This window comes from Podarcis gaigeae, assembly GCF_964106915.1.
Source record: "Podarcis gaigeae genome assembly, chromosome: 11".
Classification (NCBI taxonomy): Eukaryota; Metazoa; Chordata; class Lepidosauria; order Squamata; family Lacertidae; genus Podarcis; species Podarcis gaigeae.
The window spans coordinates 21,235,205-21,252,787 of record NC_139687.1 but is presented as its reverse complement, the minus strand read 5'-3'; the positions used below and the strand labels follow the sequence as shown (position 1 = coordinate 21,252,787).

Below are 17,583 nucleotides of genomic sequence, written 5' to 3'. Positions count from 1 at the left end.
CGAAGTACTATCTCAGCAGCTTTTGACGCCATCAGCTATGGTGTCCTCCTGGAGTGGCTCTCTGAGGTGGGAGTGGGAGGCAAGATGATATGATGGTTCTGCTCTTACCTGCAGTACCAGGACCAGAAGTTAGCATCGGGGAGTATTTTTCCAGGTCTGTCACTGTTGCACTAGGGCATCCCTATGGAAAGGAGAAGGCTGTCACGTAGGAGATGGAATCTGAGCCAGTGAAGTTTTTGCCTAACAGGTTGAACCTGCTGAAATTCCCTGTTCTACCTAATTGTTAAAGCACAGGAGCCCTGCCCTTCTTTGCATCTGGTCACCTTAATTTTAACTTTTGTTTTCAACTAACCAATCACACAGGAGAACAGAGTGCCACAGAACGAGAGAAGCTATCTGCTAACGTATGTAAAGAGGGTTGCAGAAGTTAGTCTGCCAGTCATGTAATGAAAAAGCCTGGAGCAACTGGCACTAACTCTTTGGAGACCACAGTTGTTCATGCGGTTCAAGACATGTTGCAACACGCCATTTTGTGGTTTGATGGGAATGAGGCCAATTGATGGAAGCTCTCTGCTGAGAAGCCTTTTTTCATGAATCCGAGCTGTATAAACACATCAAAAAAGAAAGATCTGGAATGACTGAAGGAACCAAGACAGCTGCTGAAGCATCATACTGATTTATGGTCCAGTATCTGTGCCTTGGATGTTGGAGACGAGCACAATTACTGGGCAAGGGCCAGGCAACTTTGTCATCTCCAGCTTGTTTGTTATTTGGTTTGAATGGCAGACACAACACGAGACTCTGCTCTGTTGCAGTTGAAGTAGTTTACAGTGCAAAAATTAAAGAATGGTCTAACAGATCCTTTGCATAAAGTGGCCACAATAGGGACCAGGGATGTTGATGGCTCTGCTCAACACATCATTATTTAATAGCCAAAGCAAACAGGGCTACCAACAAGACCTTAACTCAGGTTTTCATCCTTTGTGAGTCCACACTGAGAGCCAGTGTGGTGTAGTGGTTAAGAGCAGTAGTCTCATAATCTGGGGAACCGGGTTCGCGTCTCCACTCCTCCACTTGCAGCTGCTGGGTGACCTTGGGCCAGTCACACTTCTCCGACGTCTCTCAGCCTCACTCACCTCACAGAGTGTTTGTTGTGGGGGAGGAAGGGAAAGGAGAATGTTAGCCACTTTGAGACTCCTTCAGGTAGTGATAAAGCGGAGCCTCGTCTCCTCTCCCCTCTGCTTGGGAGTGATCCAGGCGGCAGTTGTTGCCCCCCCCCGGTCTCTGAGCTCCCCCCCATCTGCCCCAAAGAGAGGTGCCTGGGAAGAAGAGTTTGGATTTGATATCCTGCTTTATCACTACCCTAAGGATTCTCAAAGCGGCTAACATTCTCCTTTCCCTTCCTCCCCCACAACAAACACTCTGTGAGGTGAGTGAGGCTGAGAGACTTCAGAGAAGTGTGACTGGCCCAAGGTCACCTAGCAGCTGCATGTGGAGGAGCAGGGAAGTGAACCTGGTTCACCAGATTACGAGGCCACTGCTCTTAACCACTACACCACACTGGCTTCCCACACTGGGAAGAGGATGTCCCCAGCCTTAGTGGCCCAATGGAGACTGGCCAAAGGTGAATGTGAGGCCAGCACCTTACCTTGGGAGGCAGCAATGGCAGCAGCAGGCGCTGCTGGGCCTGCATGGCGGAGAGGCTCACTTTCAGCACTGGGCACTCAACTCCCAAGCCAGCCTTGCACACAGCAAGCACAGGAAAGGCCAGCACAGTACCTGCCTGGGCTCCCACTTGTCTGTTCATTCCCAAACAAGGACTGGTGGACTGGCTGGCTGAGCTCCCTCGCCTACTTACTCCGAGGCCACCTCAGCTCCAGGCAGCCAGCACCCCCTGGCCAGCCCCAGAGGCACCATTCACCTGGGGAGCACATTGTAGCCAGGGCTGCTGCAACAAACAGCTGTGCAAGACTTTGGGAGGCAGAGATGCAAGAGGACATCAGAGGATGGAGGGAAGGAAAGGGACAGAGGCCAGTGTTGCCCGTGGCACCCCTGACCATCATTCAAGGCACCCCAGGGTGCCATGGCACACTGCTTGAAAACCACTGCCTTAACTGAATGAGTCATCCTTTGTTAACACTTAAGCTCCACAAGGAACTTCCAATATTTCAAAACTTCATAGGACAAGCTTCCAACTCCATTGTGTCCCTTTAAAAATGCAGTGAGCATCTTAGCTTTTCTTACAGAGAGCCCCACAGCTGACAGGTTGTATCTGAACCAGGTGGAAATGACATTATTAAATTGAGGAGGCATGGATAACATGGCACTTTGAGCTGAGTTTGGAGATACAATGGTCTTTAGCAGGAAAGACTTAGTTCTTATCTGGTACCACAATAAGTTTCTCAGATGTTGGAAAGCCAAATACAGTCCCCCGGCAAATCTGATTTGAAGGCCAAAGACTGGCAGTAGTTTTTCAGACCATTGCAACTGGTTTGAAAGCAGGATCCTCTCCAACAGTATAACCAAGCTGGGCAACCTGTGACTCTCTAGATGTTTTTGAGCTACCATTCACTATCATCCCGGACAACTGGCCATGCTGGCTAGGGCTAATGGGATTTGAGAATCCCACAACTTCATATGAACAGAAGGGGAAAAAAGGATGACGACCAACTAAGGAGAAATGGCCTATGAAACTGACGGATTATGCTGAAATGGTGAAATTAACTGCCAAATTAACAAGACATAATGACTGAGTGCTTAAGGAGGAGTGGAGTCTACTGATGGATTATCTATCAAATTATCACCCATATATGAAGTCACTGGCAGGATTTGAAATACAAGCAGTGGATTATTGAAAGAATTAACGATGGTGGGGTTTAGAACTGCTAGGTTGGCAGGAGCAGGGACCAAGCAACAGGAGCTCACCCCATTGCGGGGATTTGAACCGCCAACCTTCTGATCAGCAAGCCCTAGGCTTTGTGGTTTAACCTACAGTGCCACCCACATCCCTCGAAGGAGGATTATAACACAACAGAATTCAAAACGGTAATGAATAACTGCACATTTATTCAAAATCCAATGAAAACTATTTAGTTCAATTAGTGCAACAGTGATAACAGCTTCTCAAAGTCTGATAGTCATTTACACCTCCAGGGCCACCCTATCTCATAGCACACACTCCAGGTAACTGCTCCCCCTCCCTGGGGATGGTACTGCCCACTTTGAGAACCATAGAGTTTAAACCATTGGACCATCTAGCCCAGTATTGTCAGCTCTCACTGGTAGTGCCCCCTCCCAGGCAGAACTACTTCCGGCTCTATGAAAGATCATTTAACTGGAGATGTCAAGGGCTAGATCTGTTTCCGTAACCCCGTAATCTATGAATCCTCTCTGCAAAGCTTCCATGAAGTCAGCTCTTATAGCTAGGGAACATTTTTATGCCATGAGACACAGTTAAGTGTTAGGATGATTAACACTCAGTGGGGATCATTTGAAAAAAGCAGTTCTTTGGGGCGTGTGGGGTTTTCGCAGAAATTGCCTTAATAGGTTTGCCACTCGAGCAGTTTTTGCACCTCTTCCTTCTTCTTTTCATACTGCCATATGGCTTGCTGTTGCCTGTATCTCGAGTCCTGGAAAATGTTCTTCACTTGCTGGGCAAATCCAGGGCTATCTTCCTGTAGTGTGTTAATGGTCTGGAGGATGAAAGGAGTCCTCTCCCTTGGGAGTGGGTTATTCCGCGGCCTCATTGGGATGACGGTGTATCCTTTGTGCGGTATGGTCAATGCGCTGAAGAGACACGTGCAGAACTGAAACTCGCACCAAAGCTCACTTAAGAAGTTTTCAGTCAGCAAGATGATTATCCAAGCAGATCCATTCATTGCATCGTTTAAATTTTCAAACAGATGCCTCCCTCCAGGCATTTCGGCAAATATGATTCCTGGTTTAATGCTGAATTCATTCTGTAGCAAGTCCTGGACTCTAGCAGCTTCCTCGACATCTTCCTCAGCATGAAGAACCACAAACCTGTAAAAAACATCTCCAGCATCTTCGTCACTGCTGTGAATTTCTTCACTATTGGTATCACCAGTGGTTTCCTCACCCAGTGACAGCTTTTGCTTAAAGCTTTCTTGTCCTGGACTTGCATGGTTGTCCTTCATGCTGTTTCTTGGAGAAAAAGGAAACGTTCTTTTGGAGTTTCCATTTCCCATTGCAGCAAAACACCCGGATCTAAAGACGATGAAATATCCCGCTTTTTCCAGTCTATAGAATAAATGAAAAAGAAGTTCAGAAGGGAAAAGATCTCCGTCTTTTAACATGGCACAAGATTCATTCAAAGCTATTCTGAAATCACAAGGGAACTAGGGCAGCAGTGGTGGGGGAAGCAGAAGTTTTTCAAGGCAAGACTGGAAAGTACATTACAGCGAAAACATGTGAAGCAGCAGCAAGGAGGAGGAAAAAGGGGATTTAAGAGCCTCTCATATACATACACAGAACAGACCACTGACTGCAGAGCTCTGGAGAAACTATAATACACACACTTTTGGACTGTGACATGATAATAAGCCTATAAAAGGCTTAGGGAAGTTTTTAATGTTTGATCTTTTACTGTGTTTTTAATATTCTGTTGGGAGCTGCCAAGAGTAGCTGGGGAAACCCAGCCAGATGGGTGGGGTATAAATAAATTATTATTAATTTATTATTATTATTATTATTATTACAACAACATAATACAGGATATTAGTTAGTTTCTGTTGCTATTTAGACAATGTATTTCTCCCAAAAGAAGACAGAACACATGTACATAACTATTAATAAACTTTTTAGTTTCTTGTAGGCCTTTGGGGTTGTTTTATGTTATGATTTGTATTGTTCATAATTGGGGTGTGTGTGGGTTTTTTTTACTCAATATTTTTTATTAATGTTGTAAACTGCCCAGAATGAAGCACAACAATTTCAAAAAAAACATTATATGTTACAAACCTGGAAAGGCCCCTATTTTAGACTGCCTTTATACTTCCCCATTTTTAGTTACTTCAGCATTTCTATTTGCTGTGAAAAGGAAACAGGTATCTAACACTTCAGGTGGTTAAAGCTCTGGACATCAGCAAATGGCTGCTGAAATACTTCCCCTGCAGCTGTTTCCAAGCGGTGGCCAAAGGGTTAACTAACAGGGCCACTGTTTAGCAGGTCCCTGCCAAGTGCACACCAAAAAAAGCACTCCGAGGAATGTAGGCATCCTTTGCTCTCAGAAGCTGCTTACTTGAATCTACAACAGGAAGCCATCCTTTCAGACCACACAGCACATGCTAAAGAGTCTTTGTCCCTGTCAGTGGTGTGAGTTCGCTGAATATATGATGCATGTGAGCTTATCAACTCCCCCAAATAAGCAAACCGCAGATGTGCTCACTATGTTGAATATTCTGAAACTACCATGCCAAAGAAAACCCACAGGCCAGGATCTAGAGAGCCTAGGGTGCAATTGGAAATGAATTGTTAAGAATCATAGAACTAAAGAGCTGGAAGGGACCCTGAAGGTCATCCAGTCCAACCCCTGCAATGCAGGAATCTGAACATGTGGTCCCCCATCCAATTTGAAACAATACCAGACCCTGCTTAGCTTTGCAAATGTGCTAGCAGTTTTATTGCTGCAAGTACCACTCATGTACTGGGGGGTGGTGTCACTTGTTTCCCTAACTCAGAGATTTCCAAACTGTGTGTTGCAAAATGTTAGTATATTGGCTGCACTGTGTCGTGCAAACACTCTTATAAGGGGTTAGTTTAACCCTCAGTTTGCTAGTAAAACTGAGTTACTGTGTCGCGAAAGGATGCATGTCTAAAAATGCGTCACCAACATGAAAAGTCTGAAAAGCTCTGTCCTAAGTGGTGATATTTATGTATACTGCACTGCCACTTGCATGGGTGTAATATAATAAAATAATAATAAAATTATTTTATTTATTTATTTATTTATTTGGTTTGTTTGTTTGTTTGTTTATTCCCTGCCCATCTGGTTGGGTTTCCCCAGCCACTCTGGGCGGCTTCCAACAAAGATTTAAAATACATCAAAATGTCACACATTAAAAACTTCCCTGAACAGGGCTGCCTTCAGATGTCTTTTAAATGTCAGGTAGTTGTTTATCTCTTTGACATCTGATGGGAGGGCGTTCCACAGGGCAGGCGCCACTACCGAGAAGGCCCTCTGCCTGGTTTCCTGTAGCTTTGCTTCTCGCAGTGAAGGAACCGCCAGAAGGCCCTCGGCACTGGACCTCAGCATCCGGGCAGAACAATGGGGGTGAAGACGCTCCTTCAGGTATACTGGGCCGAGGCTTTAAAGGTCAACACCAACACTTTGATGTAGCCGGGGGGGGGGCAGCTGCCTCCCCCCGCTCAAGTAAAACAATAGAAATGCTTAACTAACTGACCAATCACATCAGTCCTGCCCCCCCCCAACAAAAGTCCTGCATCCCTTAACAAAAATCCTGGCAACACCCATGGCCACTGGGGATACCTCCCTGACTCTCCGGTCAGCTTAAGGTGGTTGTGAGAATGAGGGACAGCAAGCAGGCAAATTCATAGATACGGCTATCAATTGCTGCATTTACCTTTGGGTCCCATGGCCCTTAATACCAGTTGCTGGGGAATATGAGCAGCAGAATGTTAATGCACACATGTGCTACTGATAGGCTTCCCATAGCCAACAGGTTGCTTATTGTGAGAACAGAATGCTGACTGTGGTGTAATATAGCAGGGCTCTTCTGTTCTCAAGGAGGGGTTGAAATTTAAATGGTAAAGCCATCGCTTTGATAACAACCCTTGCTGAAGAAGCCTGGAATGAGCAGTGAAAAACGAGCTGTGCATACAAGATCGATTATCTGATGAATATGTTACCTTTCTGTATGAAATGCTCATCAGACCTGACTCAGATGCAGCTGCAGACTTTGGCTGTTTTATTTTTTGGGGAACAGCACCACCTCATGGCACAGGTACACTGGAAGTGCTGTATTAATATGCACTTTAATATGCACACGTGAAACCGTAGCCAAAAGCTGGCCTAAGCTCAGTCTGTTTTCCTATGGCAGTTAGTACTGTGCAGAGAATATATCTTGATATAGAACAGGTTGGAATTCCCCATCAGTGATTCCCGCATTTTACTTAACACACAACTAGGATTAAAAGGCTACCAGGCAGACATAAACCAGGCAACTTTCTTCGTGGCACTTCAGATACAGCCAGGCAGCTCTGGTTTTAGGAGCTGGAATGAGGTTGTTTTTCACAGCTTCTGCTCCCTCCAGCCTGAATGTTTCAGCTCTACATCCAACAGGTCTAATGTTTGTAATGAATCTGCTCTGTGAGTCTAGCCAATATTCCAGAATACAATGAATCCACCTAGGGGGTGAAGACTTAGAAACAGTTCGGCTGAATGGTGAAATGGCTGAGATCTCCAGTCATCTTTGGTCTTAGCAAACAACCATTGGCACCATCTGTTATTTTTAAGGTTCTCAGTGGACAGAGACACAACAGCAGAGACAGGCAGAAGACTTAAGTGTGGCCTGTCCATCTGGAGTCATTAAGTGTCTTTCGCAGGAACACTTCCTGTACTCCTGGTTGTGAATGCAACCAGGCATGTAGAAAACTGTTGCTATGCCCTGACCCTAAGAACCCTATAAACATGAAATAATCAACACAGGAGTAGAATCAGCAGAAAGGACATGCACAATAGAGCTCAGCTGTAAACATAAGACATAAAAAAATTCCATTGCAGAACCTGCATACTATTTCCTCAATCTGCTTTGTTCAACAGCTCACACTTTAGCTCAGTTGGTCAGAGCGTGGTGCTGGTAATGCCAAGGTTGAAGGTTCGATCCCTCTATGGGAAAGCTGGATATTCCTGCATTGCATGGGTTGGACTAGAATTCAGTGTTTCCCAACCTTGGTCCTCCAGCTGTTTTTGGACTACAACTCCCATCATCCCTAGCTAGCAAGACCAGTGGTCAGGGATGATGGGAATTGTAGTTCAAAAACAGCTGGAGGCCCAAGGTTGGGAAACACTGGACTAGATGATCCTCAGAGCCCTACAATTCTAGGATGCTATAGACATACCAGTGTGAGCTTCACTGTGACTTTCAGGTGAAGTTCAATGCAGGAAACCAGCCACAGTTTTAAAGGCAAGAAGGAATAGAAGCAGTCTCATTTATTTATAGCAGACAAAGATAGCGAAAGGCAGTGACACCAGGGAATTGAGCATCAGCTTGAGATCTCAAAGGGCCCTCAACCTAATTAACTTCCTGGCTAAAAACTGCTAAATAAACTCACTCAAATTACCTTGCAGATGGCAAATGTTCTTAATAGCTGATCCACAAACCAATAGATACAAGGTGGTTAAGAAAGGAATGGTTAGAGGAAAAACATAATACAGCCCGGGGAAAAACAACAACAAGACTTAAAGTTGCAACACTTTATGAACAATTTACTTTCCCCCATTACTTCTTGTATGCTCTCAATGAAAAACAAAACCTGGCACACCTAAACCCCTATGTTATATTGTGTTTTAAGTTCTAAAACATGTTCTAGTCACATTGGTCCAACAATGTGACAGATTAGAGAACTGGGCCAAAACAAACAAGATGAATTTTAACAGGGAGAAATGTAAAGTATTGCACTTGGGCAAAAAAAATGAGAGGCACAAATACAAGATGGGTGACACCTGGCTTGAGAGCAGTACATGTGAAAAGGATCTAGGAGTCTTGGTTGACCACAAACTTGACATGAGCCAACAGTGTGATGCGGCAGCTAAAAAAGCCAATGCAATTCTGGGCTGCATCAATAAGAGTATAGCATCTAGATCAAGGGAAGTAATAGTGCCACTGTATTCTGCTCTGGTCAGACCTCACCTGGAGTACTGTGTCCAGTTCTGGGCACCACAGTTCAAGAAGGACACTGACAAACTGGAACGTGTCCAGAGGAGGGCAACCAAAATGGTCAAAGACCTGGAAATGATGCCTTATGAGGAACGGCTAAGGGAGCTGGGCATGTTTAGCCTGGAGAAGAGGAGGTTAAGGGGTGATATGATAGCCATGTTCAAATATATAAAAGGATGTCACATAGAGGAGGGAGAAAGGTTGTTTTCTGCTGCTCCAGAGAAGCGGACACGGAGCAATGGTTCCAAACTACAAGAAAGAAGATTCCACCTAAACATTAGGAAGAACTTCCTGACAGTAAGAGCTGTTTGACAGTGGAATTTGCTGCCAAGGAGTGTGGTGGAGTCTCCTTCTTTGGAGGTCTTTAAGCAGAGGCTTGACAACCATATGTCAGGAGTGCTTTGATGGTGTTTCCTGCTTGGCAGGGGGTTGGACTCAATGGCCCTTGTGGTCTCTTCCAACTCTATGATTCTATGATTCTATCCCTCCCCTGACCCCCAAATCAGAACATGTGAAACAATAGTTTTTATTTAGATCAATTTGAATTGAAGAGTGCAGTATGCAGCCCTCTGGGTGATACAGAACTCTTCCTCAAACTAGATGTTTGGAAAAGTAAGGTAAACCAAAGGAAGAGATGTTTTGATGACAAGGGTTGCTATTGTGCCTGTTTGGAGAAGATTTTTTTACTCACATACAAACTCTGTATAAACCACAAATCTACTAACATTAAACAGAAGCACAAAAACCCCAAGAGAAAAAATATCCAGCTACAACCACACTTCCTTCTTTTTAAAAGCAAAAGAACTCAATTTTCTCTTATCCCTACTCTCTTAAAAAAACTCTAAAGTAAGCAAGTCTTACATTGCCTCTTAAATATAGTCAGGCAACGGGGAAATCCAAGTCGCAACTAGAAACTCTCATGTTCTTTGCAGGAATTTTTTTTTTTTTACTTAACTAGTAGAATAGTTTTACCATGTTGAAAAACATTTTTTTTCACCTTTTACTTCTATGAAATGAATCCTACAAACTTCTTGGCTGATTTATATTATGCACAGTGTTTTTAAAAGACAATGGGTGGTGTGTCCAACTAAATCATACTCAAAGCAGATCCGCTGAGATAAATTAAGTCAACTGATTCCAGTGGGTCTACTTTGAGTATGATTCATCTGGACACCACACCATATGGCTCTTCAGAAATCTGAGACAGAAACAAGAAGTTGGATTTCCAGAGAGTTTAAATCCAGGGGCATCCAACATCAAAGGGAAGACAGCAGCAGATTGCGATCCACCTCCTCTCTTACTTCCAGCATTTTCAACTTGATACCATCACGTTCCCTTTTCGAAGCCATCTCTACAGGCTGGAAGATGGTTAGGAAATAAGCCCTTTTCCCTCCTCCTTCCAGAATTATGCGGGTACTGATTTAGGCTCCTCTGACCTCTAGCTATCAATCAGGCCTTTGGTTGATTTGATTTACATCCTATGCCCTTTTAAAACGTGGTGTGTTTGGGGGGGGGCATTATCAGGTTCTTGTTTTTATTTTGATTATATATATTGTGGTTTTATATTTTGATTTTATTCTGTGAACCGCCCTGATACCTCCGGATATACGGCAGTATATAAATTCTAATAGCCTCTCAGCCTTTACAGGAGTGTTGAACAAATAAAATAACTGGGGAGGTGGGGGGGTGGGAGCTCTGAGACAAGCATCCAGTATAATAATAGTTGTTTTAATAATTTGTTATTTATACCCCACCCACCTGGCTGGGTTTCCCTAGACAGAATATTAAAAAAAGAATAAAACATCAAACATTAAAAACTTACCTAAATAGGGCTGCTTTCAGGTGTCTTCTAAAAGTCAGACAGTTGTTTATTTCCTTGACATCTGATCTATCAATCCAGTAACTAGATTTTGGTAGCATCATCTCTTTTAAGATGCCACAATACTCTTTTCTTTCTCTTCCCCTACTCTACAAAAGACTGAAGACACGCGAAAGCCCATTGAAAAGAGGGTTGGGGGGGAGCCGTCTGCCTGCCAAAGGGGCTTCACGTTGGACAAGGGGCGAGGGAGAGGAACGGGGGTCACCACTCCTGGAGCTTCACCTGCAGCGTCTGGTTGAGAAGCAGCTCTTACCTGTCGAGCAGGTGAGCCTGGTCCTTCTCCCCGCGGCGGAGGCGTCCGGGAACGTCCACCTTCTCTCCCCCTGCGGAAGTTGTGGCCGGGAGGCGTTGTGTCTCAGCGCCTTTTACGTCCGGCCGCTGCTGAGAAAAGGGGAAGCATGACATGGACGGGGCGGGCCCAGAGCTTGAACCCGTCGGCTTTTTCTACAAAAGCAGCAAGACGGAGCTTGCCACCCCCTCTGCCAGCTTCCTATCCGGAGGGAGCTGGCCAAAGAAAGGAGCAATCGTGTCCCTCGGGTGGACCCGTCGACATTTCCGACTGATGTAAACACAAGTACAGTATCAGGACTGTGTAACTCACAATGGTATCTGTATTACTGGAGCAACACACTGCATACTGTGCTTGTGTGTGTGTATTACTCCAGTCATACACACACAAACACACTGTGTGTGTGTGTGTGTGTGTGTGTGTGTGTGTGTGTGTGTGTGTGTGTGTGTCTTACGCATAGAAGCCAACTCCTAGGGGCCAAGGTCCTTTCACCCTCCCCCAATAAAATATTTGACGGGGCCGTCCCCCCCCCCCAAAAAAGTTAATAGGCATTTCCATTATTGATTATATGGGGCGGGGTTTACCTGGGCTCCCCCAATATTTTATTCAAGTTGGCACCCTTGCTCTTACCCTTGGATAAATTATATTTGGAATGAGTTTACAGTACATAGAATATATAAGGTTATTGACAATTATATGTGCATTAAGATAATAAGATTACAGCGGTACCTCGGGTTAAGTACTTCATTCGTTCCGGAGGTCCATACTTAACCTGAAACTGTTCTTAACCTGAAGCACCACTTTAGCTAATGGGGCCTCCTGTTGCCGCCTCGCCGCTGAAGCCCGATTTCTGTTCTTATCCTGAAGCAAAGTTCTTAACCTGAAGCACTATTTCTGGCTTAGTGGAGTGTGTAACCTGAAGCGTATGTAACCCAAGGTACCACTGTATACGCGTGTGTATATTAATGTATGGTGGGGTATTTTTCTTTTTCCTCCATTCTCACTTTTTCTTTTTTCCTCTTTTTTTTTTATAAATGAAATTCCCTTAATAAAACAACAACAACAAAAAGTTATACAGATGTCATTTTACCCAAATTCACACTTGAACCCTACAATCCACAGCACCCCTGCTAGGTAAGAAACCCCTTTAAACACTGTGGGGCTTATTTCTGAGTGAACATACACAGGATTGTACCGGACCCAGAAGCTGTACGCCGGCTTCCTCGGCCAATAATGTGAGATGAGCACCGCAACCCCAGAGTCATCCGCGACTGGACTTAATGGTCAGGGGTCCCTTTACCTTTTACACTGTATATACCAGCAGAATAAGCTGGCAGAGTTCTGAGACCATCAAGATTCTGTGGGTGATGGTAGATTACATGTTTGCATATTTCTCCATGTGAAAATATCATTGCATATAGAAACCTAGGAGAAGAGGAAGATGGCTTGACTAAAACCGCTTCCTCTGATACTCAAACTTTTGACTCTCAGGGAGTCAGAATTTCCCACCCACGGCCTGAAGTGGCACTAGCTCAAAATCCTATAACCTCATTCTGTAGCATGTGAGAATTTCTCTCACATTTAAAGATGGTACCTGCCCCAGGTTTCCCCCACTCATTCTTATAGGGAAGACTTGTGCAAGAAGAGCCACTCATACCTTCTATAACTACCCATTGAGTTTTATAGTTCTTTAACCATTCATGATCTCTTTTAAAAAACAGACAGAAAAGCAAATAAACCTAAATTCCAGTAAAGTTGTCCTCTTAGCACAATGACTTCTGCCTGTGCAGTGGGACTTCTGTTTCTCTCCCCCCACGTGCTCCTCCAATCTGCTCCAAGCGTTCCAGTCTTGAACCACTGGCTATAGAGTACTTAGACCTTCAGAGGGACGCGGGTGGCGCTGTGGTTTAAACCACTCAGCCTCTTGGTCTTGCTGATCAGAAGGTTGGTGGTTTCATAGAATCATAGAATGGTAGAGTTGGAAGGGAGCCTGAGGATCATCTACTCCAAACCCCTGCAATGCAGGAATATGCAGCTGTCCCATATGGGGATCAAACCTGCAACCTTGGCATTATCAGCACCATGCTCTAACCAGCTGAGCTAAGGCCTGTGTTTCGTTGTACCAGAAGCGGCTTAGTCATGCTGGCCATGTAACCCATTCCGGTACTTCCAGGTTTCGGCGGTCTGCAACCCGAAAAATGCAACCTGAAGCATGTGTAACCCAAGGTATGACTGTATATAAAAATGTAATAAAATATATAGGGCTGCCTTCAGATGTCTCCTAAAGGTTGTATGGTTACTTATCTCCTTGGCTCGAGGGTCGCATAACTGCATACCCTCCAACATTTCTCTGATGGAAATAGGGGCCTCCTAAGGAAAAGCAGAACATTCCAGGATCAAATCAGAAACCGGGACGGCTTCTGTAAATCCGGGACTGTCCCTGGAAAATAGGGACGCTTGGAGATTCTGCCATGCACAGTGGTTCACTAGGTACTCAATAAAGCTCACAGACGCTGCTTGCCTGGGATTGTGAAATGGAGGGAAATGTATGACAAGCTCCCACCCATGTTTGGTAAGGCTGTGTTATCAAAGTTGCATTATGCAGAACCATTAAAAGCCACTTTCAGCACAATCATTATAGGCCACATTCACACCACACCTTTAAAGCACTATAAAACCACACTCATGGCTTCATCCAAAGGATTCTGGGAACTGTAGATTCCCAGTGCCTGTGTGAAGAGGGATTTGATTGGTAAACCTCTCTGAGAATTGTAGCTCTGTGAGGGGAATAGCGGTTTCCTAACAAAACTCAGATGTAAATGTATGGTGTGGGCTGTCACCTGCTCAAAATTAAATCCTATGGAATTCAAGGGTGACCTACACCCCAGTTAAGTGTTGCAGCCTAAATTGTTCAAATACAGGATGTGGGAATGCAGGATTAGACCAGTGTGTCACATCTGCAATACAAGCAGATCAGTTCATGTGAAAGGCATGGTGTTGATATTTATTCCCTGTCCTTACTCTTCAGCAACTGACAGATAGAAGTTTATTTCTGTTATGACACATACTGGTTCAATGCAGTGGCGTAGCGTGGGGGGTGCAGGGGCCCCCGGCCGCACCGGGTGCAACATCTGGGGGTTAGGGTTAGGGGTAGGGTTAGGGGGCACAAATCCACGGGTTAGGGGGCGCAAATTATTTGCCTTGCCCCGGGTGCTGACAACTCACGCTACGCCACTGGTTCAATGGCTTTCCCCACAAATGAGAGAAACCATGTACATATTGATTTATCTATTTATGACCATTATATCACAAGCAGTTGAAGTTCTCAAGCAGACACTCGCTCCCTGCCCCAGCCTCAGTTGCAACAGCACTTTTATTTTACATAAAAACTATTTTCAGACTCTTTCGTGTCACATTATTTCCAGAAGGCAACGCATGGAATTTCCCTCTCATCAAATATTTGCTAAATATACAATTTCCCACTTCCTCTTGTGCTTCTGGGTCTCTTCCCCTTTCTTTGTGGTCTCGGTGTCTTCTTGCAACCCTCTGGCCAGAGCTTGGTTTTTTTCTTAATTAAACCACTAAACAGCACATAGTTGATGGTAATGATAATAGTAGTAATAGTAGTAGTGGGCTCTGACTCAAGCCATCATTATAACATGAATAATACATACATTAAAGGAATATTTCTGTTGTGGTAAAATAGCGTGAGGGAAAGCCATTGGAAATGAAAGCTGTCAACTGATGCTGAAATCAGTTCATTTTTAGTTCTAGGAAGTGCAGGAATGGATGGCAAAGAGGAGTTTTCAAAGGTGTACCAAGAGCAGTAAATCCAACACATTCTGAGTCACACTACTCTTACTCAGGTGCAACTGATCCCACCAATGCAGATGTCTGCTAAAATGCTCTTGCATGCTATCTGATAGGATATACAGTTAATGTTTTTAAATATAAGTTGTTTAGAGACCTTTTAGGGAATCAAGTAAGTCTCATAGATTATTGTAATGTTGTCTACATTGGGCTGCAGTTGAAGATGACTTGGAAACTTCAATTGGCTTCAAACACAGCAGCCAGATTACTGGTGGGGTTCCCCTCTTCTAAAACAGAGGCATTGGCTGCCAGTTCATTTCGGGGCACAATTTCAGGTGCTCAAACTGGTGTTTAAAGCCCTAAATGACTTATACTCCAAATACTGTAGCTATGAGACTGCCTCCTTCTCTACAGACTTCTTGGGTACTAAGATCTTGGTAGCTCTGCCACCCTCATTTCAGCAGCCCCTAGATTGTGGAATTTCGTCCCCGATACCGTGGTATCTTGGTTCTTGAACTTTATCCGTTCTGGGAGTCCGTTTGACTCCCGAAACAGTTCGAAAACAAGGCGCGGCTTCCGATTGGGTGCAGGAGCTTCCTACACTCAATTGGAAGCCAGAGAAGCCATGTTGGACGTTCGGCTTCTGAAAAACGTTTGCAAACTGAAACACTTCTGGGTTTGCGCCATTCCGGAGCTGATTTGTTCAACAACTAAGCCATTCGGGAACCAAGGTACCACTGTACAATACTTTCCCATGTGTTTCCCATACAGCAGAGGTTTTCAACATTTTTGAGTCCATGGCTCCCTTGAGCAACTGCTTTCTTTCTGAGGCACCCCTGTGGTACTCAGGAGCCAGTTGTGTCACCCCTTGCCTGCAGAGCCGGCAGCCCCTCATGCTTTATGGAGTGTTCCCTCAGCCTCCTCTCTCTCCCCTCCCCTTGGGAGTCCTCTGGGCAGTAGCTATCATTGTCCCTGGTCTCTGAGCTGCCCTTCCCACACAAAAGAGAGGTGCCTCCTCACACTGCCCCCCAGTGGCCTGGGAAGAGGATGCCCCCAGCCTTAGTGGCCTAACAGAGACTGGACAAACGTGAGGCCTTCACCTTACCTCGGGAGGCAGTTGCAGGTGCTGCCGGGCTCTCCTTCAGCACTGGGCACTCACCTCCCAGGCAGGCCTTGCACACAGCAAGCACAAGGCCGGCCGGCATGGTGCCTGCCTGCCTGCCCAGCCTCCCACTTGTCTATCCATTCCCAACAGCAAGGGCTGACGGACTGGCTGGCTGGACTCCCTTGCCTACTTGCTTGCTTACTGCAAGGCCACCTCAGCTCCTGGCAGCCAGCACCCCTTGGCCAGCCCCAGAGGCACCATTCACCTGGGGAGCACATTGTAGGCAGGGCTGCTGCAACAAAAGGCTGTGCAAGCCTTTGGGAGGGAGAGACACAAGAGGGCTTCAGAAGGGAGGGAAGGAAAGAGGGACAGAGGCCAGGGTTGCCCATGGCAACCCTGACCATTGTTCAAGGCACCCCAGGGTGCCATGGCACTCTGGTTGAAAACCACTGCCATAGAGGGAAGGACTCTTGGAGCCTTCAGTGAGCTGCAGTGACTAACTGGCTGGACATTTTGACAATCAAGTTGGCCAACTACAGAGTGACCTTGCCTCTGCTGTTGCTGCAGTTCCAAGTGATGGGTTGCGAGATTGGTTTCAGCTTATATGACCTGACGATGGGCTCAGAGTGCTTCTGGCTGTACACCTGATCACGTCTTGACCTCTTTCCCTCTTTGCTTATATTTAGCAGAGCAGATTTGACTGGTCGGGTCCAGACTGGCCAGCTAAACCAGTTGAGGACAGCTGATGGGTCTCAAATCTTAGGGACTTCTGCATCCAAAGACAGGCTCTGGTCAACTGAGCAGATGAGGCCAATAGTGGGTCCAATGGTTAAGAAAGCAGTTTCTGCACATGCTTGTAGAGGGAAGTGAGGGGCAGATAGGGTTCATCAACCTGGCAAGGTAGCCCATCTAGAAGAAAAACTGATGCTAAACCTCCGTTACACAAATTTGGAGTGGAGTTCCCAAAAGGGTTGGATGGTGCCTTGTACACCTTTTCCTGGCAACTCCCGCAGCCAAACCGGAACACAACAAATTGCTGCGCTTTCCTTTGGACCACATCAGCGAGGCTGAAAGGGAGGTCTTATCATCTAGGCACGCCTGGACTTCCATACACACTGGCCAGGCTTGTGCCCTGGGGAGGTCGCTTTGGTGCTGCTAATGCAGTGATTTGACTTACCGTAACTCCTGGAGGCATACTCCGTGGTATCACAAGATGAATGGATGCCAACAAGTAGGATGTGTTACAGTAATCCAATGTGGGGCTCACCTTGAATTTGCTCTGGAAACTGCTGCTGAATTATTATTAGGTAAGAGCACCTGCAACTGTATTAGGCAGCAGTCATGTGTAGACTCAGACCACATGGTTACATCAGAGAGCAGGAAATAGACTGCTTATAAACACTATAGTATTTTTAGATGACTACTGGTTATCCAAATTCACCTATCTCGTGCATGTTAACAAGGTGGTTGTAAATGGCTCATTTCTGGACCAATGAATTGGGGCTGAAAGGCTCCCAGCTGGCATACTTACAAGGGTATCATACTTTGTTTTCAACAGATATATTTTTGTAAGATTCCACCC

The 17,583-nt window shown here is 45.4% G+C and overlaps 1 protein-coding gene across 4 annotated transcripts; it reads right to left on the bottom strand.

The window, feature by feature from the left end:
* Nucleotides 1-3,046: 3,046 nt before the first annotated feature.
* Nucleotides 3,047-17,228, bottom strand: TICAM2 (TIR domain containing adaptor molecule 2). Of its 4 annotated transcripts, XM_083702441.1 has the most exons (3): nt 17,179-17,228; nt 11,051-11,175; nt 3,047-4,260 (listed from the first exon to the last, which is right to left on the bottom strand). In XM_083702441.1, exons 1-3 carry the CDS (start codon nt 17,194-17,196, stop codon nt 3,540-3,542), a joined length of 864 nt encoding a protein of 287 aa, XP_083558567.1. In that variant the 5' UTR covers nt 17,197-17,228; the 3' UTR covers nt 3,047-3,539. The 4 variants fall into 4 exon arrangements, with proteins under 4 accessions (XP_083558567.1, XP_083558566.1, XP_083558568.1 ...); XM_083702440.1 differs by lacking the exon at nt 17,179-17,228 and having other exon boundaries at nt 11,051-11,342; XM_083702442.1 differs by lacking the exons at nt 11,051-11,175; nt 17,179-17,228 and adding an exon at nt 10,741-11,035.
* Between the last annotated feature and the right edge of the window lie 355 nt (nt 17,229-17,583).